A 22,693-nucleotide genomic window follows, 5' to 3' on the forward strand; every position below is an offset into this window, starting at 1 on the left:
TTCTGCGCCCCCCACTTGGGGAAGAGGACCCTGCTCTGGCCCAAGCCTGCCCTTGGGGGCTTGTTTGAGATGATGCGGTTCACCAGTGTCAGGAGCAGGAAGACAGCCCAGGGCTGGGTCGCAGGTGAGGTGGGTGCATTGCCCACCTGCGCCTCTCACCGCCTACAGGGTGTGGAGCACCTGTGCCTGTGGTCCTCGTCTCCACAGCCGTGGAATGGGGCTGATACGCCTGCCCAGGGCCTTCCTTGCCGGGAATGAGGGAGGTAGAAGCGTCTGTTGGCTGAAAGCCCTGTGCCACGGGAAGACCCGCACCCCAGCAGGAAGCCACTCCCGCCAGGACCAGGCCAAGGCAGACCCCTGCCCAGAAGCTTCCAACCCATGTCCAGGGCCAATGCCAAGCAGAAGCCCCCTGCCCGTCCCCAGGCCCTCTGCCCCCTCCTGCCCAGCGCCAGGCTCTCCAGCCTCTTGCATGGTGCCGGCCACACGCTGAGCGGATGAATGAATGAATGAATGAATGAGGGGATGAGGGAATGAAGGAATGCCAGGGCTGTGAGCAGGTCCAGACTGAACTCCCGACGCCCAGGTTCCTGTCTGGGCCTCCCGACCTTCTCAGCCCCACCGCCATCCCCTTTCCCACAGCAGTGCGTGACACCAGGGTACCAAAAAGGCAAACTGGACTTTATTATAAAGTTGGCTACAAAGTCACCGCAGCACCACGAGGTGGCCGCCCGGGCAGGCCCAGGCGGTCTGGCGGCCGGGTGAGTCCCGCACCAGGTACACGCACTCGTGCAAGCGCACGTGTGGCGGCAGGTCTGCCTTCCTCCATCGGAAAGGAACGTAGCGTCTCTTCGCGCCCCCCACTCCAGGCACGGGGCGCAAAAGTCACAGGAAGAGCCGCCGGGGCGGCCGAGTCCGTCGGAATTGAAATCCCGTTACTGGTGTGTAGAGAATTCTACGTGAGTGTCAAGAGCCCCTCGGGGCACAGGCTCGCCCGGGTGGGCCCTGCTTTTCCCCCACCGAGGCCCAGGGGTGCTTGGCCCCTGGGAGTGGAGAACTGGCCCAGGCCCATGGGGCAGCGCGGCGGGGAAGTGACACTCCCCCATTCTCCGCTTGAAATCCCATTCAAGGAAACTCACTACGAGTGAATACAGATTGAATTGGAAACTGAGATCACTGGAAGTCTCTTGGTTTTAAAAAGAAGCTCCCTCCCTTGCCCTCCCACCTCCCCCCCCCCAAAATCCTGCAGGGCCTGGGGAATCGGACAAATCCCCCCTCTGGCCCCCAGAATCCCCCCAACAGTCCCGGGGGGGTGGAGAGCGGCTCCACGTCTTGATGACAATATGCCATACTTGACGACGTTAAGTCACAGACTTATTCAAAACGTTGATTCCCCTCCACTTCCATCTGCAGAGAGAGAGAGAGATGCAGAGGGAGACGGTCAGCCTGGTCTGTTAGAAAAGGGCCCTGGGCTGAGGCACGTGGTGGGGACGGGACCTCAACTACACAGGCCCAGCAACCAGAGGACCTCCCAGAGGCTCAGCAGAGAAGGGGAGAATTTGGACAGATGGGATGAAGTCATGGCTGTGTTTGTGGCAAGGATGGGGCCCCAAGCAGGGCCCACAGCACCAGGCCCAAGGGCTGAGCCTCACCCTCTATCTTTCCTCCCCGTAAACTCTCGGTCTATAGCCTCTTGAGGACAAGGACGCTGGGGCGTAGCTCTAACAGTCCCAGCAACCTATGTGGCCACAGGGGAGTTTCTTCAACCCCGGGCCGTTGGTTGTCCCCGTCTGTAGAATGGGGGGAGAGCACTGATCTAGGTCCCATGGAGCTAAGAAGCACAAGCGGCCACCAAGGGTTCTCTGGCATTTGATGCCACAGCCCTCACCTCTGCCTGCTGGGCCCGCTTGTCCAAAACTGGCCAGCTAAATTTTTCATTTTCTTCCTTATCCTCTCTGCTACGCCTGGCAGCAGATAACAGCATCCCCTTCATAAAACTGGGGTACAGGGAGGGGACTTGATTCACCTCATCCCCCCCCTTCCACCCCAGAACCTCCCTGGCGGGACAGGGAGGTGAGACAGATTCTGGCTGGACTCACCTTCGTGGAAGCTGTCTTGAACTTGGCTCTGGAGTTGATGCAACTCATCAGTAAACCCATCGTAGGGGAATGCTGAGACACCTGTCTCAAAGGCGGTTTCGTATGTGGCCAGGTCCTCCAGGAAGCTGTGGTCTTCTGGGGACAGGTTGTTGCAAGGCGATGGGGCCCCTCCCGGGCCCTCAGCCTCAGGATCCCCGGAGCCCCATTCCCCATTGGGGTCTGGGGTGGAGAGATCCATGAAGATGTCTTCCACGGGCGTCTCTTCCAGGAATATGCTATCAGGGTCAGCCAGGAAATCCAGCTCCTGGCACTTCCAGGGCTTCAGGTCCAGGCTAAGCACCGGGGGGCCAGCCCCCGGCAGGGACAGGTTGGAGTCCAGAGGCTCCAGCCCTCCCAGTGGCTCCAGTCCGCCGGTGCCAGCCTCCGCCGAGAAAGGCCGGTCCATGCCCTGAGCCAGCTGGCTAATCTGCTGGATGAGGCGGTCGATCTCATGCTGCTCTTTCTCGGAGTAGTGGAAGAAGCTCTGCTTGACTGGGGAGGCCTCGGGTGTGAGCAGGCCTTCGGGCACCAGGGGGACATCCACGGAGAGGGGACCCCGGAGCTGGGCTAGGGCCAGGAGTGTGCAGTCCCCATTACCAGGGCTGCTAGGACTTGGGGGCAACTTCTCATAGAGAAAACTGCATCCCTCCTGGGCGAAGTAAGTCTTGGTGGGATTGGGGCTCAGTTGCTCCGGGAAAGTCTGGCTGGGGCTGCTCAGGTGTGCTTGGAATGCTGTGCTGGGAGGAGTCAGCTGCTCACGGGCAGGGCTGCCCAGGGGCTCCGGGAAGGTGGCAGTGCCCGGAAGCAGCGGGTCAGGGAAGGCGGAGGTGCAAGGAGTCAGCTGCTCCTCGTAGCTTCTGGCTGGGGTTTCGGTCAACTGGCCTTGGAGTGGGCTGGTGAGTGGGTCCGGGAAGGTCGCACTGCTGGGCGTCAACTGGTCCGAGAAGGTCACGGTGCTTGGAGTCAGCTGTTCTTGGAGAGAGCTGGACGGGGCGGGCAAGTGGGTCTGGAAGGGCTCATGGAGGCTGAAGAGGAAGGCACAGCCTCCGGGCTGGTGTGGCGTGTAGGGCGGCGTGCACACAAGGTCCTTGCTCAGGTCTGCCTGGAGAGGAGGCGCAGGCCCGGAAGGGAACGTCAGGTATCTGAAGTCCACCTCTTTGGGGGCTTGAGGAAGCTCTTCTGATGTGGAGACAACGCCCAGTTCAGGAGCACCGGGGAAGCTGGTGCTTCTGGGAGCCCCCAAGGCTGGGGTGAAGAGCGGGTTAGGGCTGGAGCATTGCTCCTGGGAGAGGATGTTCTCAGGGAACGAGGGCGGCATGGCCGGGGCGCCCAGGATGTAGGATGCTAGGGTGTCTTCAGAGTTCAGCTGCTGGCGGAGGCTCCAGGCTTCCGAGTCACTGGAGAGAACACAAGAGGCAGCTGGTAAGGGTCTGGTGTCCATTCTCCGAGCAGCTCCCTGATTGTGTCTCCTCCGTGCGGATCTCAGCTGATCCCCAGAACCCTGCCTTGCCGCTCACCTGATCGGGTAGTTATTGGCAGTAATGGGCCCCTCCGGACCTTCTGAGTATAACAGGCAGTAAATCCACGCCCAGCCTCCAGACTTGGCCTGCAGTCTCACCACCATCTCCGCCTGAATATCTCCACTCTCAGTCACTGGGGAGGAAGAAGAGAAGCAGAGTTAGGATGCCCACCAGGCGGCACCACCTGGACTCCCCACCCTGCCCCTCGCCACTGTGCGGAGGTGGCTGTGATGTTCTCCCTCTGACTACCCTGACATGCGCCCTCAGCTCGAGTCCCCCAGTTCTGAGTCTGTTCTTGCCTCAACTCCTCACCCTGACTTTCACCCTGCACCATCCATAGCTGTCGGCCTCTAGCATGTCCCCACTCTTGGCCACGCCCTTTCCCATCTCCCTGCCTTGTCCCCGGCCTCTCTGGACACTCACACAGGCGGTAGTGTTGCGCAGACGCATGGGCCAGGTCCTCGGGGTGCAGCAGTCCGTACCACGACTTACAGAGCAGTTCACTGTGCTCAAAGCCCAGGTAGATTAGGACACTGGGAAAGTGGAAAGGCTGAGGTCAGCTTTCTGTTTTCCCTGCTCGATACCCGTGCATCTCACTCCCTCCCAGGTCCTCTGCCCTCCTGAGCCCCATCCTCCCTGCCCCTGACTCCAGAATCTAGGGTCCCCTCATGGCTGGCCTGCCTGCCTTCTGGGTTCGGGACATCCCACACCTACCTTTCAGAGATGTCCAAAATGGCCAGATCTTTAGCGTGACGGCTCTGGAACATGGCCAGGAAGAGTGAGGCAGGGCCAGGGCCGGGGCCAGGGCCAGGGCGAGGTCTTGGTTCCAGTGGGGCGCAGAAAGCTGTGAACACGGGGTTTCCTGCCCAGTAGGCTCCAGGCGGGTGAGCGTGGAATCGGCCTCGAATGAGCACCAGTTTGTTGCCTGCGCTCTGGCGCCTGAGGGACTTGGAGGTGTTGAAGCGACAGCGGAAGAGACGATCTATGTGAGTAAAGAGGAAAACCTTTAAGAGGGTGGATGCATATGGAGGAGCAGAGGAGAGACTGCACTGAGGAAGGAAGAGGCATCCTTACCAGTGTCCAGGGCAGAGTGCAGGGTGAGTTGCTGGCGCACGGTGAGGTGGTCAGCTGGGTCAATGATGTCGTAGATACTATCACCTTGGGCAACCAGGTCCACCTGGAGGAAGGGTTAGAGGAGATGACCGTTAGTGGAGCCAGCAAGAACCTGTCTTTGGCCCACGGTGTCTTGTAGGGCATGGTCCCTCTCTCCCTCCCCCGTAACTCTTGGAATGGGAAGCTTATTGTGCCCCCACCCATGCCCCAGTCTGGGCTGAGAGGGCCCTCCGTTCTCACCATGGAGTGGCCCAGGTGCTCGCTCACGCTCTCAGACAGGTACAGCAACTTCCCCTCGGCTGTGAACGCAAGCAGGAACCCAGGTAGTGCTGCCACGATGTCTTCAAGCTCTTGAGCTGAGAGGAGTCCTGTGGGACCCTCCAGGGCAGTGCCTGCAGAGAGAGGAGACACGGTGAGTCAGGGTGAGACAGGGAGGCAGAGCCGAAGTGAGAAACGCAAGGTCTGAGTTTCAGGTAATCAAGGGAAATCCCCATGAGCCTGCCTTCGCAAACACCTGTTGACCCACTGCCCGCAGCTCTCGGCCAGGGAACCTGTTGCTGGAGCTCCCCGGCCAGCGAACCCTTCCACTTGTAAGCGGGGCGGGCGCCCCGGTCGCCTTGGATTCCAGAACCGCGGGCAGCGCTCCCAAAGCGGTTCTGTGCTCAGCACCGCGGACAGCGCCCGCGAAGCCGGAGCGCCGTCAGCACCGCGGACAGATCTCCGGAGGCGGCCGGGAAACCCTCTAGGCACCGCCGACCGAGGGCTGCCTTTCCCCGGGCGTGAGCAACGCCATCCCCCGTGCTCCCGGAGTGCCTCCGCGCTGGTGGAGACGGGGCCCCTTCTCTCCTGGTTCGTACCCTCTCATGAATCTGGTCCTGGGGACCCCCCCGCCAGGCTATGGAACCCCTCCTCCAGGACCAAGGTGAGGGCTGGACAGAGCTCAGAGGGAGAAGCAGAAAGTCCCGAGCGGCCCGGGTCCCCTCTCAGCTCGCCAACGCGCTGCCCTGGGCAGGAGGCAATCCCAGAGGATCCCTCCCGTGCCCCTGTCTCCGGTCGCCCCAGCTTGCTCACCTCCAGCGAAGAAGACGCCCTTGCGAGTGTAGATGCAGGCGAGGCTCATGATGTGAAGGTAGGACAGCCGGACCTTGTCCGCTTCGGCCAGCGGCAGCAGCTCCTTGAGGCTGCGGATCTCGGCGTTGATCTGGTCGCGGCGCGCCTTGGAGGCGCCCTTGGTGGAGCGGTACATGATGCCGGCTGCGGAGTCCCAGCTCGGCGCCCCGACACCTGCCGCCCGTCCCGACGCCCGGCTGCTCCTCCTGCTTGCCCGGCTCTCGCTCAGCCTCTCTCCTCTCCTGGGCTCTGCTCGGCTGCGCTGCCCCCTCGCCTGCCTCGTTCCGCCTTATATAGCTCCTGCCAGGCGTGGGGGGCTCGCTTTGGAGTGGGGAGGGCTAGAAAGCGATAGGCTGGGCTAAGCAAGCTGCAGCGGGAGCCGCTGGCCGGGGGGGCTCCTCCTCCCTCCCTGGCTCCAACGTCATCGCGTGACGTGGACCGAGAGCGGGGGGGGGGGAGAGGGGGACGGGGGAGAAGCTGCGGAGGGGGCCGCGCCGGCGGGAGCGGAGCAGGGAGGCGCGCGCTGCGCTCCGAAAGACTGCAAGGGCGCATGGGGACCCAGGCTGCGAGGAAGGGACGCGGCCATGGCTAGGACACTGGGAGCCCCGGCGGGACAGTCCAGGGAGGGAGGGAGGGAGATGCTGGTACCCCCACGGAGGTTTCGGAGGAGATAAGGGACTGGGGGCTGCAGGGTTGTCCGCACTCCCCTGCTGTTTACCAAAGGTTGCGTTCACGTGCAGGGATGGCGGACCTTCCTTGGCCTTTGGGGAGTGGGTCACAGCTGGGCTCCCCTCTGGGGACTGCACCATCTGGGGTTCCCTTGGCCATTTTCAGAGCAATCCCCCTGCCCTGTCCCCCAACCCTAGTCTTGGCAGTGTATCAGGGGCTCCACAAGGAACCATGTCCCTTCATGGTGCGCAAACGGGGGTCCTGTGGGAGGGGGACCAGCAAGGTTTGGCCCTGCTTCCAGTTCCCCACAGTCGAGAACAGGGACCTCAACCGATGCTTCCCTCCCCTGTCAACTCGTTCATCTCAGCCGCCGAGGGGGGAAACTGAGGCAGGGGCCCGGGGCACCGTGAGGATATGCATCCTCACTTTGGCACCCCTCCCAGCTGCTGCCGGTCCCCAGAGCGAGCGGCCACCCCCGCCCTGTTACCAGCCTTGGAGTCTCCGCGCGGGCCGGGGGGCGGGGGCGGGGCCGGGGGAATCCCAGCTCCATATTAGGACAGGAATCCTCCGGCGGCGGCCGCGGCGCGCAGCGGGCGGGGCCCTGCAGCCTCCGCAGCCTCCCGAGAGCTCTCCCCGCCCCCCCACCCCGGCTCGGCGGCGAAGATGGGGAAGCTGCAGAGAAGCCAGGGTGCTGGGCGGGGGGACCCTCCGTGACCCCTGCACCCGCCGGGGACCCTCCAACGCCGCCAGGCTGCTTGCCTTCCTCTCTGTCCCCGACCCCCTCCCCGTCTTCTGCCGGGATTCCTCGCTATCTCTAGTCCGTCTCACTGGGTGCCTGGTATCTCGCTCAGCGTGGTGCGTCCCCTAACCCCCCCGCCTCTCGCCGTCAGGCTGTGTCTCCGTTGGCCCTGGCGCCCCCCCTTGTATCGATCTCTTTTCAACACAGGTGATTGATCTCTGCGGTGGGCGCCCGGGGCGCGCATGGGGTGGGGTGGGGGCTTTCTTTTCCATAGTGTCCCACAAAGGCAGAGGCAGTGGGCTAGGGAATATCTGTTACCTGAAATATCATTTGATGGGCTGGGGGGTGTGCATAAAATCGTTTGAGGGCCTGGAAATTAGGCCACTTAAAAAAACGGGGATGTGAGACCAGCCTCTTAGTAGGAAGCTACACAGGAAGAGTGGAGCCGAACTTTGACACCAAGAAGAAAATGTTGAGGTCAAGGTCTCCCGCTCTTCAAGGGAGAGTGGGAGGGGAAGAGGCCTCTGAGAACAAGGGTGCCTCAGAAGAGGGGTGCATGGCTAGGGGGCGCTATCCTGCCATCTTGTGACATGAGGTTGGGGGCTTCCTAGGGTCAGCAGGTTCTCCCACTGTTTCTAACCCTGACAGTTCCTCTCACCTCTGTCTGATCTTTACTGTTCAGCCCTGGCTCCAGCAAAGTGAGCAGCTTCCCAGGGAAAGAATAGGGCACGGGTTGCTGTCCGTGGTCCTGACAGACCCACCCTGGGAGTCAGGTTGGCTATGGCCTGCCTGGGGCATCAGAATAGGGCTTGGGGTCCACGCAGACCTCAGGGAACCCTTTGGTTTCCCCTTCTCTGAGGATGAATGGGGGGCTTGCAAAGAGCAAAGGCTCCTGGGCTGCAGGGGCAGAGGAGGGGGGGGAACGGGGCTCGAGGGAAGAGACCTTGGGGTTTCCAGGAGAATGCACTGAGCAGACACCTTAGAAGGGAAGAAGGGGTCTGGAGAGGGACAAGGGAGGGGCGGGGGGGGCTCAGCCTAGTTTACCCACTGGGTTCGAGTTGAGAAGCTCTCTGTGCCCCAATGTCTCCTCTCTCCAGGCCAGCTCCCACTCCCCTTGCCTCCCACCTCCGTCAAGTTATTTTTAACTGTGTAGAACCAAAAATAGCTTGGCAGCAGCTTCAGGCCGTGGGAGAGGAGCTATTTATATCACCAGTGACGGTTCCGAAATAGCAAGCAGGAGGAGGGGGGCGGCTGGCACGCTAGAGAGCTCCTGGCCGCTGCTAAAAATACTGCCAGTGTGAGTCATCCTGGCCTGGCTGAGTCACCCCACTCTCCCCCCAAGTGGCGGCAGCGGCAGCAGCAGCGGCAGAACAGGCACAGAATTGGAAGCCTGGGATGGGGGAGGCGTCAGAGCCTGCTGGCTCTGAGAATGTGGGCAAAAGGATGAATGGGGAGAGGGGCATCGGGGGTGAGTGTGTAGAAGGAACAGAGGAGGCAGGCCCCCCCCAGCCAAATCTGCCAGGTGAGTGTGCTCCCTGGCGGGGGGCATTTGGGCAGTTGATGGGAGGGAGCCAGACTCTGTGTGTGTGTGTGCTCACTTGACTGTCACTGTCCATGTATGTAGCTGTGTGTCTGCATCTGAGCCTGTCTGCCTACACGTGTTTATGTGTCCGTGTAGCTGTCTGCATGCATCTTGTCATCTGTCCATGTCCCTGCATTAGTATGCATTTGTCTGTGCCTGCATCTGGGCCAGTCTTTTTTTTTTTTTTTTAGGTCTCCAACTTCCTGTGCTGTGTCTGTATGTATTTATGTTTACACTGTGTGTGTGTGTGTGTGTCCATGTCTGCTCGGGCCTTTCCTCTCTGCATCTGACGGTGTATGTGGATGGATTTGCAGGCTTCTGCAGACTCACTGTGTCTCCCAGTGCCCTCTCTGATGCCACTCGCTGGGCTCGTGCACACATGTCCTCTGCACTCTCCACCCAGCATCTTTGCCCTATTTCCAGCCCTTGGTCCCTAAGCATTTACAAAGCTCTGTTGCATGCATCCTCTCGAGAAAACATGAAGGAAAGGAGCCCCACAGGAGCCCCCCCCCCTTCTCTGGAGCCATTCTGAATCCTCCCTGGCCTGCAGGAGTAAGTGGTTTTCCATCACTCCATATTTGGGGAGCTGAGAGAAGAGAAGGGCTTTCTTTAGTTCTAAATAAAAAAAATTCTTGGTGTGGGCACAGGCATGTGTAGCACGCACATGCACGCACACACACACACAGACACAACTGAGAGAATGAGAGAGAAAAAATATCAAGGTCCCTTCTTTACTGAGCAGAGCGCGCATCTGTTGCCATGGCAACTCGCCCACTCCTTCCCCGAAAAATCACCAAGAAGAGGTGATGGCATCGAGGAGGGATTGGCTGATTCCTTTCTTTATTATTTTTTCCGAAAAAGGCCCTTTTATAGCAAGAACAGGCCATGAGATCCCTTGCCTCTGTCTTGCATGGGTTTTTCAGGGACCTCGGAGGACATCACCCTCAGCCTCGATTGGAGAAGAGCCGCGTCCTTTCCAGAGATTTCTGAGGAGAGGAGGAGGTTCTGGGAGGCACTGGAGGGTGAATGGAGAATGCACTTCTTCAGAACCGCACGGAGACTCCACGTTCCTGGAGATTTTCTGGGGCCAGGATCTCGACTGAGGGATGTCAAAGTGTGTGTCTTGTCTTGCTCCGGACAAACGCTTTTATGATAAAGAGAAAATGTGACAAAAAGGCAGGAAGGGAGTAGAGAAAAGGGGGGAGAGAGGATATGAATGAGTGAAGACTTGATGGGGCTTCCAAGATGGCGAGACGCCAACTGGTGAAGCTCTCAGGGGTCCTCAGATCAGGCAGGCGGACAAGATGGCGGGACAACGGCCCCTCCATGCAGCTGGTGGTGCGGCAGGTCAGATCCCCACCAGCATTCAGCTGTGGCCTCTGGACTTGGGACCCGGAGCAGCTGAGGTCATAGGCGAATGAGCCAGGGGAGCGCTGGTGGTCACGTGTCCTAGCTCTCGTCCCGGCCCAAGTCCCAAAGGTTTCCTCCAAAGCCTGGCCCCCGGCCACTGCAGCCACATCACTCTCTCAAGTGAACTGCAGCCTCCTGCCAAGTGGCCGGGTGGTGGAAAGGAAGGGATTCCTCGTTTACTCCTGCGCTCAGCTTGCAACAGAAACGGGCTGGAGGCTGGACAGACAGACCAAGAACCCAACTCTGGAGAGAGACGCCTCCCCCTCTGGCGGGCTGCTGCCCCCCTCAGCAGACAAGCGGTGGGACCGGCTGGGGGTGCAGCTCCCCACAGGGGGATCACAAGACTTCAGATTTACTGACCTCGCAGATTCTTACGACCTGTCTGACTGATGCCACGATGCTCAATTGCTAGAAGGGGAAACTCAGGTTTGATGGGGTGTCACTTGCTAGATGAAGGCTCAGAGATTGGACAACGGCTTCCAAGGCACACAGCAAGTCAGTGGCAATGCTTAGCCTGGCACCTAGCTCCTGCCGCCCAGCCCAGGCTGGTTCCCTTGTGTCACAGGGCACACTCTGACTCGCACCTCTTTTTGTAAGTTGAGTCTCTCTGGGACACAGCCGCACCCACTGGTTTGCCATCGTCCGTGGCTGTGCTCCCTCCACGGGGCAGAGCCAAGTGGCTGCAGGTACTAACTGACCCTCTACCCTGGCCATGCTCGGAGAAGAGCACCTCCCCATGAGCACCTCCACTCGCTTCTCTCTTGTTCTCACTCAGAAAGCTCTCTAGGCCAGGATGTAGCAAACTGTTATTTTTCCTCCCTTTACTGTTCGAATGCCATGGGGCGCCTTAAGGAGGGGGAGGTTGGGAAGCCCCCTGCGACAGTCTCCGATTAGCTTCTAGCCTGTTTGTAGCCGTGGAGATGCAGCACCCCAGGCAGAAGTGATGCTCTGCATCCTGTTTCCATAGCAACACAGCCATCATGGAGAGGCAGGGCCCCCCACGACATGCCCACCGCAACCCTGCCCCTCAGGGCTCCATTCTGGGGAGAGGGGATGACCCATGGTGGGCGAGAGCGATATTGTCTGGAAGACAAACTTTCCTTATGGAAGCAAAATGGGGCCACACCGGGGCCTCTGGCTTCCTGGAGCCTGCAGTCTAACCCAGGCAAGAAGCTCTGCACACTGTCTCAGGATGGCTGAGTTCCTTGGCCGGGGTCACACAGCTAGAACTAGATAAACCCAGAAAGCGGAGATTCCGACTTCTGCTTCCTTGTCGGTTTTACTGGATTGCTCTTTTGAACCATTGCTCCTTTGAACTGATGGGTTTCAAACCATGCAAAGGCCTTCAGCAGGTCCCCCAGGTCTGCGTCGGGGGCGCTGACCACTCAGGTCCAAGCACACATCAGCCCGCGCCCCCGCTGGTCCGCACTGCCTCCTGGCAGGCTCTGCTCTCTCCTAAGGCCTTTTCATTACGCGTTCACTTCCTCAACGCCTCTCGCACATGGAAGCATTCAGAACATTTCATCTATTTATGGTTATGAAATCAACAAGTCTCATGTGAAGAGGGTACGCTGGCACCCACACATGGAGGCGGTCAGAGCCGGGTGAGGGGGCGGAGCCATGGCGGTTGGTGGGTGTGCAGCCAATGAGGGGAAAGAAACAGCTTTCCTGGGCAGGGAGCCTGTTAGACCAGCCATGCTCCAAGGGAGGAAGAAAAATCAATTCACAAAATCCAAAAATCACTTTCAAATGCAGACCGGGGACCCAGCCTCCTCCGCACGCAGTGGAAGGCAGGAGTGGAGGGTCTGGGCCCCGTGCTCAGGGAGTTAGGGGTCCGCACTAGGAGACAGACCCTCCACACGTCGTCAGAGCCCCTCCCCAGCTGGTGCACTACCCCCGCCCCAGTTATCCCTGAGCCTGTCCCCCTGCACTGCCTCCACTTGCTGGCATCCCCCACCAGCGGCCACACCGGGGCTCTGTGTTATAGGGCCGGCAGGGGCAGGGGCAGGGGCTCAGGGATGCGAGGCCCGTGGGGAACTGTACGTGAGGGCTGAGCGTGCGCCAGGCTCAGCGGTGGCACAGTGTGGTGAGCGTACAGGCCTGGCCGCATCTCGGTGCCCCCAGCCTGGTGGGAAAGTGAGGCCTCTGTCCAGGCTGGCGTCCCTCGCTGTGGGAAGAAAGGATGACCCGGCCCAGGGAGTGGGCAGGGCGGCAAGGACCCTGCTGGCTGGGTTTGCTGTGTAGGGTGGGTGGCTGGGGCGCCATGGACTGAGCGTGGGCTCCGCATGGTAAGCCCCGCCGCCGGCCGTATCCACGTGTGTGCCGGGGGCAGGTGGTGCTAAATGGGCTGACTCCCCACCTGGCCCAGGAGGTCTGGCCCCCGGAGTTGTGCCAGGACAGGACCCAGATGAAGGTGCCCAGGCCCAGCCTTGAGTGGAGAAGCTGTGGTGAGGGGCCACGGGGAGCCACGAGGAATGACCAGACCCCTCCCCGAGTCTTGGCTGTGCTGACCCCAGCCTGCCTGGCCTCGTGCGCACCACCCCCCCCCCCCAGCTACAGGCGCCTCCTTCACTGCTGCCCCTGCATTCCCCCTCCCTTCGCAATGGCCTTGCACACGCCGTTTCCTCTGGGGGGGGGGCGCTGTTCACCCCCTGTTCCCTAGAGATCTCAGCTCAGATGTCACCTCCTCCAGGAAGCCTTCCCTGGCCTCCCTGGCAAGGCCGAGTCCCCACTATGGGTCACCAGGCACCCCGAGCCTCTGTGAGCACTCGTCACAGTGACAGCTATGCCACACTTTATTCTGGTGGCTGATGGTCTCCCGTCCCTGCCCCCACACTGCAGCCACCAGGCGGGACTGGGTCTGTTTGCTCACCGTGCACCCTTCCGCGTGGAATAAGGTGCACCCTAAGAATTTGTCAGAAACGTTACAAAGTCCGAAGGGGTAGAGGCGGCCTGCAGGGCATGGTTGACGTCCTGAGGCACTTGGAGGGCCGTGGGGAGGCAGCGGGAGCAGGTCTGGTCCTGGGGCTGCGGCAGAGCTGAGCGAGGCTGGAAGAGGCTCTGGGCCGGGTCCTGCACCCCTCACAGCCCGCCTCTGCGCCATGGGTGTTGCGGGTTCAGTAGGACCAATGCCAATGCCTCAGTATTGACGGATTAAGGATGGACTTGATCTGGAGGTGGCGCCCGAGAGGTGGGAGTGGTGGGCGGGGTTCAGGTCCCTGGGGGCCGTGCCCTGGGTCAGTGAGGTTTCGTGTTGGAGCTCAAGTTCCGCCTGCTGTTCTCTCTCTCTCTCTCTCTCTCTCTCTCTCTCTCTCTCTCTCCTTCCTGGCTCTCCACGTGGTCGCTCCTCTGTACCCACTGTGTCCAGCCTCCAGGGACCCCTGAGCACACGGCTGCCCAAGGCTGAACTGGCACCTCCAAGCCAAAGCTAACTTTTTCTTCCCCAAGAAGCTCCTCTGGGGGTTTCAGTTAAAGCAATGCAGAGTGACTGTTAGAACCGGACGGTCACGTGACTTCTCTTGCGGCTCGGTTTGGCGGCTGTTCCACCGAGATTCGAGGAGAGGAACCGCCCCGTCTCAAGGGGCTGCTACAAGAAGTAAGCGCGTTCAAGGGAGGAGCCAGGGAGGGGGGACACGGGTCCCCACTATTTTTTTTTTTGACAGGCAGAGTGGACAGTGAGAGAGAGAGACAGAGAGAAAGGTCTTCCTTTGCCGTTGGTTCACCCTCCAATGGCCGCTGCGGCCAGCGCACCGCGCTGATCCGATGGCAGGAGCCAGGAGCCAGGTACTTCTCCTGGTCTCCCATGGGGTGCAGGGCCCAAGCACTTGGGCCATCCTCCACTGCACTCCCTGGCCACAGCAGAGAGCTGGCCTGGAAGAGGGGCAACCGGGACAGAATCTGGTGCCCCGACCGGGATTAGAACCCGGTGTGCCGGCGCCGCTAGGCGGAAGATTAGCCTAGTGAGCCACGGCGCCGGCCGGGTCCCCACTATTTTGACTTCACGAGAACTAGGACCCCACACCAGGCTGTGCCAGGAGGGCATGGGCTGCCACGGGCGATGGCACCGGCCCTGGCCCGGCCAGTGTGGAAGCAGGGCCTCCCCCCACAGCCCTGGGGCTGGCTTGCTCTGAGCCACCTATGGGCTAGGCCAGGCAGGGGTGCAGCCATTCCAAAGAGGAGGGTGGAGACGACGGGGGGGGGGGGAGTGGAGGGAGACACGGGGTGCTAAAGGCCTGGCTGGGGTCCCTGGGAAGCCCTTCCCTGGCCATCAGCAGGCATCCACTTCGCTCCCCCAGGTCAGGGGTGGAGAGCCCAGGCCAGGCCCCACGGGCTCAGCAGCCAAGGTCCCTCAGCAGGTTTCTGGAAGCCGTCTAACCACTTCCTGCCGCAGGGTAGCGGCCCCTTGGCTCCTGTGACTCCCGTGACCCAGATGCCCTCCTGGTGGCGCCTCCTGCCTTCCCCTCGTGCCCAGCAACGCCTCGGCCGCGCGAGGCCCCCGCCTCCAGCGTCTCCCTGTGTCACGTGCACGACCTTGCGACGGAGGCCACAGCCAGACGCAGCCTCACCCGCGCCTGCTACGCCAGCCTCTCAGTCAGAGCTCACAGCACCTGTGACTCCTCCCACTGCCTGGGCCAACAGAGGGGCTTCCTCAGGGGACACCCCCACCCGGGGAAGTGGACAGGGTGGGCGGCCCCCAGAGAGACTGTTAGAGGCCGGTGATCAGAGATGACCAGAAAGCCTGAGCCTAGGAGAAAGGGGGAAGAGACCCCCAAGGGCAGGGAGAACAAGGACCCCCACCCCGGCGCAGGAAGCGGGGGCAGGGGTTGCAGCCCAGGGGTGGGGTGGCTTCTGGAACCGGGAAGTGTGTGGGGGAGGGGTGCCAGGAGGCTTTGGAGGGGGCTCTTCCTTCCAGGGGCATGGGAGCTCCTGAGGCCCAGACAGGTGTGGAGGGTGCAGGGAGAAGGGGAGTGGGCTCCATCGGGGGTCAGCGTGCAGGAGGCGGCAGGAGTCCCGGGCTGGGGGGGCGCTCAGGCCCCGTGGGCTCCAGTCCTGCCCTGCTACCAGCCTCCTGTTGTGGGGGGCGTCCCCACACAGCCCCTTCTCTGCAGAGGGCCAGGGCACCTCCAGCGCCCAGCATCTCTGAGGCCAGCGCCCGGCACTCTGAGGCCCAGTTCCAGGCCCACGTAGGCCTAAGTCTCCCGGAGGCCTGAGGCCTCAGCCCCGGGGAGCAGAGCCACCTTGGGCCGTGTGCAGACAGGGGCGCGGGGACACCAGCCCGCAGCGGCCACTCTCACTGTCGGTGCCGAGTGCAGCAGGGGACTCACCGTGGGAGGGCTCCGGTGGGCTCCGCGGTGCAGGAGACAGACCCCCAGGGCATCCTCAAAGTCGTCCACACTGCCTGTGGCTGTCATCCTTGGCTTCCATCTGGCGGGAGGCAGACGCCCCTCACCGGGGTCTCCCAGCCAGACACGGAGGGGCCCCAGGGCCGGGCTTGAGGACCCCAGACCCACAGCTGGAGTGGGGGCCCCTGAGAGGTCATCAGAGCAGGGGAGGAGGTGACCAAGGGACACAGCCAACACGGCCACCGCACCAGGTCCTTGGCTCCTGGCGCAGGGAACTTGACCGAGGACTGAGCCCTGGTCTAGGTGCCGGGCAGGAGGCGGGGCTGGGGGCGTGGCCCCGGGCTGCTGTGTGGCTTTGGCGAATCGTGTCTCACCGAGGGTGCCTCAGTCTCCACTCCTGCGCATCTGTGCTCCGCCTGGCTACGGTGTCCTTGGCAAGTGCCATTCAAGGCTCCAGGGCGAGCTGTCGCAGACACCGAGCCCGCAGGTGCTGCGCTGGATCGGGTCCACCTCTGGATCCCCAGTCCTCGTCCAGAGCAGGGGCCCAGAGACGTCCAGACCCCCCCCCCCCCACAGCTCCTTGGGAACGCCAGGCACCTCCCAGCGCTCCTGGGCACATCACGAGATGGAGGGAGAACGCAGGCTTCCGGGGGGCTGGGTCCACGGAGCCCCTGCAGGGGCCCGGCAGCCACACCTCCACCCCGAGGTGCACACTCTGACGTCTGGGCAAAGTGGGGTTCCAGAGAGCAGCCGGGCTGCAGGAAGCCTTCGATGGAAGCAGAGCGGGGCACAGCGGCTGGTCGGTGACAGCGTCCACAGGATCATCGAGTTTGTCCGGGTGGCCATCGAGCCCGAAGCGCACTGGGTCGGGGGGAGGCCGCCGGGCGCCCTGGGGTGCGGGACAGGGCCAGGGAGGTCCCTGTGCCAGCTCCCCTCACCACTGAGGCCCAGGGGACTGACCTCCCCGGCCCCCCACCGGGCTCTGGCCCCTGCTTGTCCGGGAAGTGGCCACTGGCCCGAGCCAATCACGGCTCTTCCCGCAGGCTCCAGTTTAAGGAGAAGGGTGGACCGGCTTTCCCTAGGGTCGTGATCTGGCTCCAGACTGGGCCCGAGGGGAGCAAGGTGAGGGCTGGGCTGAAGACAGGTGGGCTGAGTCCCGGGGAGCCCCGAGGCTGCTGCCGTCCTCACCTGGTCCAGAGAGGGTCCCCGAACTTCCTCGCGGGGCTCCTAGGGGGAGGGGGCGAGGGGCGCGGGGCAGCCCCCCACCCTCGTGTCCCGGCGGCCGGAGGGGGCCCACGGGGGGCCGAGGGCACTAGGGGCGGGGGATGGGGCGGACGCCGCCGGGGGCTCCCGGGCCCGGGCCCCGCGCCGGGCTCGCCGCTCGGGGGCGGGGGCAGCGCGCGGGCTCTGGCGGAGCCGCCACTCCGCCGGTTGCCTTAAAAAGGCGCCAGCGCGCGCGCATCAGCATCTCTTCCAAAATAGGCAAGGAGAGGGAGGCCGCGGGAGACGGGGCCGCGAGCAGCGCGGACGTCACCGGGGCCTCCCTCCCTCCGCCCCCCGCCCCTCGCCCGCATCACGGCTCCATGGCGACGGCGTGCGCTCTGCGCTGCGGGGAGCGCACCGTCTGTGGCCTAGCGCCACCGCGCGGCCGACGACGGCGCTGCGCCCGGGGTGCGTGTGGCGGGCGTGCTGCCGTCTAGGTCGCCCTCTGGCGTTCGCGAGGGGAATTGCACAGAAGGACTCCGCAGGCCACGCAAGAATCTTAATAAAAACTGCGGCCTCTAGCTACATCGTAGTCCACGTGGAGGGCAGGCACAGGGCTGGGCGCTCCTCCCGCGACGCTTCCTTTCGGGATCGCGGCCACTCTGCAGTGCAGAATATTATTCTTGCCGTTTTACAGGCGAGAGCAGGCGAGGCTGCCACTCGTGGCAACTTTTCCTGAGTTCCCACAGCAGCAAGGGGCAGAGCCACGCGCGACGGTGTGGAAGGTGCTGGGGAGCCATGGTGTCTTTGGGTTTGCCTCTCATTCCCTTGAGATGAGCGAGGCAGTGCGAATTAAAGTCATGCCCATTCTACAGATGAGCAAGCTGAGGCTCAGAGCAGTGAAGCGGTTTGTGGGAGGCTGCAGGCAGGCAGGTGCAGCCCAGGCCTCTGACGGGGAGTCAAGGCCGGGGGAGCCGGGCACAGCCCCGGGAGACCTTCCTGACGCCACGGCCATTATGAAACGGCTGTAAAAGCCCATCCAGAAGTGACCCACGTTTTGACGTCCCCAAACGCGACCTGGGGGGCCTGTCTCCCGGGACTGGCCAGCACCGCAGCATCGCTCTCACAAGGCCGTGTACACTGAGCCTGTCTGTGCCTGGACAGGAAGGCATCCGGGTTGGCCATCTGAGACCCGTGGTGTGGTGGAATGAGAAGGTGAGAAGGCCATGCCAAGACGGCCACTGACAACAGAAACTGCCTGGAAACAGGCTGTGATTGGATGGCTTCGGAAACCACATGACAACAGAGCCTGACTGACAATAGGCTGTGATTGGATGATTTCAGAAACTGCCTGGCAACAGAGCGTGACTGGCAACAGGCTGTGATTGGTTAGGGCATAGACCGCCCCTTGACCGGATTGGCTGCCTTGGCTATATAAGCAGCTGTACCAACTGAAATAAATGAGTGTGTGGGCTGCCCGCCTCTGGCCTGCTTTCACCCGACTGCCGGGGTCTGTGTGGTGACTTCATGCCTCTTGCCCCCACCACACTCCTCCTCCCAGAAACAAATCCACCTCAACATCTGGCGCCAACGTGACTGAGAGAGACAGTGTGTCGGACTCGGTGAGGTCCCCCCTGGATTTCAGCAAGAAGGCCCCTCAGTGTTTTGTGTGCTGTCCGGTTCTGTGAGGTGAGCACAGAACCCCCTCCTACGCCCCTTTCCTTGTCCTTGTCCTCGGTCTAAGTGACCCCAGGTTAGGCACACACCGCCCAGAAGCTTATGTCGCTTCTCGGCTCCCCCTTTTACTTTGGGTTCGCCCGGCAAATTCACATAAGGGACTGATCATTCCCAGAATTCGGGACCAAGTCATCTTCCCTCACTCGGGAGAGGTGACGCCCCGGAGTCACCGTGTGGGCACACGGCTTGACCTAAGGAACCAAGGGGGTCCCCCACTAAGCACAGGACATACGGACGACCTGACACACCACTGTCCGTCTAACGTAGGGAACCCTGCAGAATGCCATCAGCCGCTGAGGGCTAGGAATTTGCTTTGTTCTGGCAGCAGTGCTGTGCGTGTCTTTCCTTTGACTAGAGTTGGCGTGGCGTGCCGCTCTTAAGCGCTCAGACGTGGGAGAGATACCCCCCTCTCAGCAGCCCACACAGATTACTAAACACAGTGAATCTGTGAGTGCTAAGAGCCTGACACTCCAGGTGTCTGTCTCACAGGCAACAGTTGATGACTTAGGGAGAGAGAGCTCCCACGGTGACAATGACATGACAGCAGACAACGCAGCAATGCCTGGTCAGCCACCCCCACATACCTGTGGGATGAACTTAGACGACCTCCAGTTAATAATAACCCATGCGAGGTCATCCCACCCGCACCCAGTGAGGACCCCCACATTTGTGGCAGTCCCTGGGCACCCCAGGCTCTCAGGGCAGCTGCTAGACCCCCATCCCACCCACATGTTTGCCGTCAATGTAGGAGCGGATGCAGGATTCAGGCCCTGGATCCCAACGCCCGTAAGTGACCTCACTATGCTAAAAAAGGCTTCTCAGGAGTCAGGTCCCGACTCACCCTACTTTGAACAGGTGCTCACACCATGGGCAGTGACCCTTCAAATATATTTTGACTGGGTTGCACTGCTCAAAGCGTGTTTGTCGAGACCACAGTTCTTACAGTGGAAAACCTCCTCTCAGGAAGAGGCTGAAACTGTGGCGAGGAGTGATGCTGCCTATGGAACAGCAGTGACCTTTGATGAGCTTACAGGCCGTGGCACCTACATATATCCTCAGGAACAGGCCCGCATTGGAGTAGTTGCCTATTTTGATCAGGTCAGAGATTCGGCACTTAGGGCCTTAAAAAATATAAATCCCCCTAATTATAGTCAGCTCTTTAGAAACCTAGTTCAAGGCCCAGGCGAATGGTTCCCTGATTTCCTCGCCAGAGTCTTGGAGGCAGTAGAGAAAAGATTACCGCCTGGCCCCGATCAAGACAATTTGGTCAAACAATTAGTTTGGGAAGGTGCTACCAAGGAGGCAAAAGCTGCAATCGCCCCAGTCCGTAATGAAGACATTTCTACATGGATAGTAGCCACAAAGGAGGTCAACCCTGCCGATACTCCCATACAGGCCCTGACTGCAGCCATTAACACACTGAACACAAGGAAGTCTAATGACCCCCCAGCTTGTTGGGGATGTCAGGAAACGGGACACCTACAGCAAAACTGCCCAAACGCTGACAGACGGGGCCAGCCCAAAAGGCCAGCCCAGATGTAAACAAGGCTTTCACTGGGCCAAAGGTTGTAAGGTCAAGCCTTTAAACTCCCATGGGGCGGCCCTCAGCCCAGCAAGAGGGAGTCCCACCACCGTTAACTGGTCGATGCCTATCTTCAATCTGAGGCCAAAATTGGCCCTATACTCAGATGGCATTGCCTTTGTGGGTTTAACTGAGATGGGGGCAGATGCCACTGTCTTAAAAGCTAGGGATGCAAGGAAAAAGCAACATTGGAAGACAGCGCCCGGGCCTCACCTCCAAGGTGTGGAGGATTAAAAATTGGCTGGTCAGGTCATCACGCCTGTAACGTGGAGAGAGGACAATGGAGATGCGGGAACCATCTTTCCACTAATTGCTGAGGTTTCCATGACCTTATGGGGGAGAGATGTGCTCTCACACATGCAAACGGTCCTAACCACGGATCACAAATCTCCACAAGCCAACAACTTTAATGGAGAGCCTACAAGTAAGATTCACCCCCAATTCTAGGGGCCACTGCTCACCTCATACAAAAGACAGGCCCAATCCCCATTGAATGGGAAAAAAAAAAAAAAAACAGGAAACATCTGGCTAGAGCAGTGGTCAATAATACAACCCAAACTTGGCATCCTTAGAGAACTGGTGCAGGAACAATTGGAAAAGGAACACATAGAGCCCTCCACTAGCCCTCACAACACACCCACTTTTGTGATACCAAAGAAACAGGGAAAATGTAGGCTACTACAGGATTTGAGAGCTATTAACAAAAATATAAAAAAGATGGGAACATTCCAGGCTGGCATTCCCCCTCCAGGGGCCATTCCTAACAGAGACCACATAGCTACCATTGATATCAAAGATTGTTTCTTCTCCATTCCCATTGCAGAGCAGGATAAGGCTTACTTTGCCTTTACAGTCTGGGAGCCCAATTCCCAGCTCCCTGCAAAAAGATTCCAGTGGACAGTATCCCACAAGGCCTGAAAAATAGCCCAGCCATTTGCCAAAGACACGGTTCCCATGCGAGCAGCACACTTGAAGATCAGAGCTTGGTCATGCATTGTGTGGGTGATCTTACTTGCTCACGAGAATGCAGCAACTCTGAAGGCCTGTCTAAGTGAGACAGTAAGACATTTACAATTCCTGGGTTTGTCTATTGCCGCAGAAAAGGTACAACATTTTCCTCCCTTTCAATTCCTGGCTTATCAAATCTCCTCCCATATATCTCCAATGGGCCCAAACCTAAAAGTCAAGCATAAATACTCACTTAATGAACTTCAGCAACCATGTGGCCTAATCAGTTGGCTGAAGCCCTTCCTTCCCCTAACACCTGCAGAACTTAGACTGTTACACGATTTACTGACTGAGGGGAACAGCCCTTCTTCAAAAATCACATGGACACCAGCAGCCAAACCCACTATAGAAAAGATCAACACCCAGTTGTCACATTTTAAAACCTTTAGATATGACCCTTGGGTGCCTCTATTTGCCATAACCATATCTACCCTCAGGGCCCCCTTAGGAGTTATTTGGCAACAACACGGACCACTTTTTTGGGTGCACACAGCCTGGAGCGAGTGACATAAAATAGTTAACAAAGTAGATGCCCTCCTTATGATGGGACTTAAATTAAGATATTATGCCAACAAGATATTTAGCACAGAGCCAGACATAGTGGTCCTACCACTATCACAATTAGAACTGTCCACATTGATGCAGAATAGCACGCTCTTTCAAACTTTAATGATAAATTTCCCAGGACAGGTTGACAATCACCTGCCAGCTACTCCAGACACTACAAACCTTAGAAATAGACTATCCAAAACATCACGGGGGATCAGTACAGTTGGGAGAAATAAGGGCAGTAGTCAAGGTTCTACTCCTTAGGATGGACCGGTAAATATATTTTCGACAGCAAATACTTGGTACAGGTAGCAAAGATGATCCCTTTTGCAGTCTTTAACTGAACCAATAAGCCAATTGACCAGATGTTCACAACACTTAAAGAGCTGAGAACAGAAAACACCCATGGTATATCTCACACGTAAGATCACATACTGGGTTACCTGGCTTTATTTTCCAAGGCAACAGAAAGGTTGATTGTCTTATCTCCTGCAACATGGCTTCCATTGGACACCTAGAACAAGCCCATATTCTATACCAAAAATTTTATATGTCAGCAAGCAATGTGATAAAGGCAGTTAAATCAGCCATGCTGGTCCTTGGTGTCCCCTGGACCATAAAGACTAATAATGGGCCAGCATATACATCACAGGAATTTAATTCCTTCCTGAAATCCTGGAACATACAGTCTGCCACAGGTATCCCATACAACCCACAGGGACAGGCAATCATTGAAAGAACTCATAGGACGATTAAAGATCTCTTACAAAGACAGAAAAACAATCATATGCCCCCAGGCCCACAGCTTGCTTTGACTGAGGTCCTTTTCACTATCAATTTTCTTAGTTTTGATTCCCAAGGGATCAGCCCAGCTTATAAACACTGGGGATCCTTTCCATCCCAAACCCCGGCCCCTGTGGTTAGGTGGAAAGACCCCCTGACAGGAGAATGGAAGGGACCACACCCTCTGCTAACCAAGGGCCGAGGGTATGCT

At 59.6% G+C, this 22,693-nt stretch overlaps 1 protein-coding gene across 2 annotated transcripts; it reads right to left on the reverse strand.

Annotated features, from left to right (window-relative positions):
* Window positions 1–657: 657 nt before the first annotated feature.
* Window positions 658–17,163, reverse strand: NPAS4 (neuronal PAS domain protein 4). Of its 2 annotated transcripts, XM_051854808.2 has the most exons (10): window positions 16,809–17,163; window positions 15,603–16,509; window positions 5,840–10,012; window positions 5,009–5,160; window positions 4,730–4,832; window positions 4,370–4,637; window positions 4,079–4,188; window positions 3,653–3,788; window positions 2,097–3,532; window positions 658–1,404 (listed from the first exon to the last, which is right to left on the reverse strand). In XM_051854808.2, the coding sequence occupies exons 3-10, from the start codon at window positions 6,012–6,014 to the stop codon at window positions 1,376–1,378; spliced, it is 2,409 nt and encodes an 802-aa protein (XP_051710768.2). In that variant the 5' UTR covers window positions 6,015–10,012; window positions 15,603–16,509; window positions 16,809–17,163; the 3' UTR covers window positions 658–1,375. The 2 variants fall into 2 exon arrangements, with proteins under 2 accessions (XP_051710768.2, XP_051710766.2); XM_051854806.2 differs by having other exon boundaries at window positions 15,603–17,163.
* Between the last annotated feature and the right edge of the window lie 5,530 nt (window positions 17,164–22,693).

This window comes from Oryctolagus cuniculus, chromosome 1 (assembly GCF_964237555.1).
Source record: "Oryctolagus cuniculus chromosome 1, mOryCun1.1, whole genome shotgun sequence".
NCBI classification, from domain to species: domain Eukaryota; kingdom Metazoa; phylum Chordata; class Mammalia; order Lagomorpha; family Leporidae; genus Oryctolagus; species Oryctolagus cuniculus.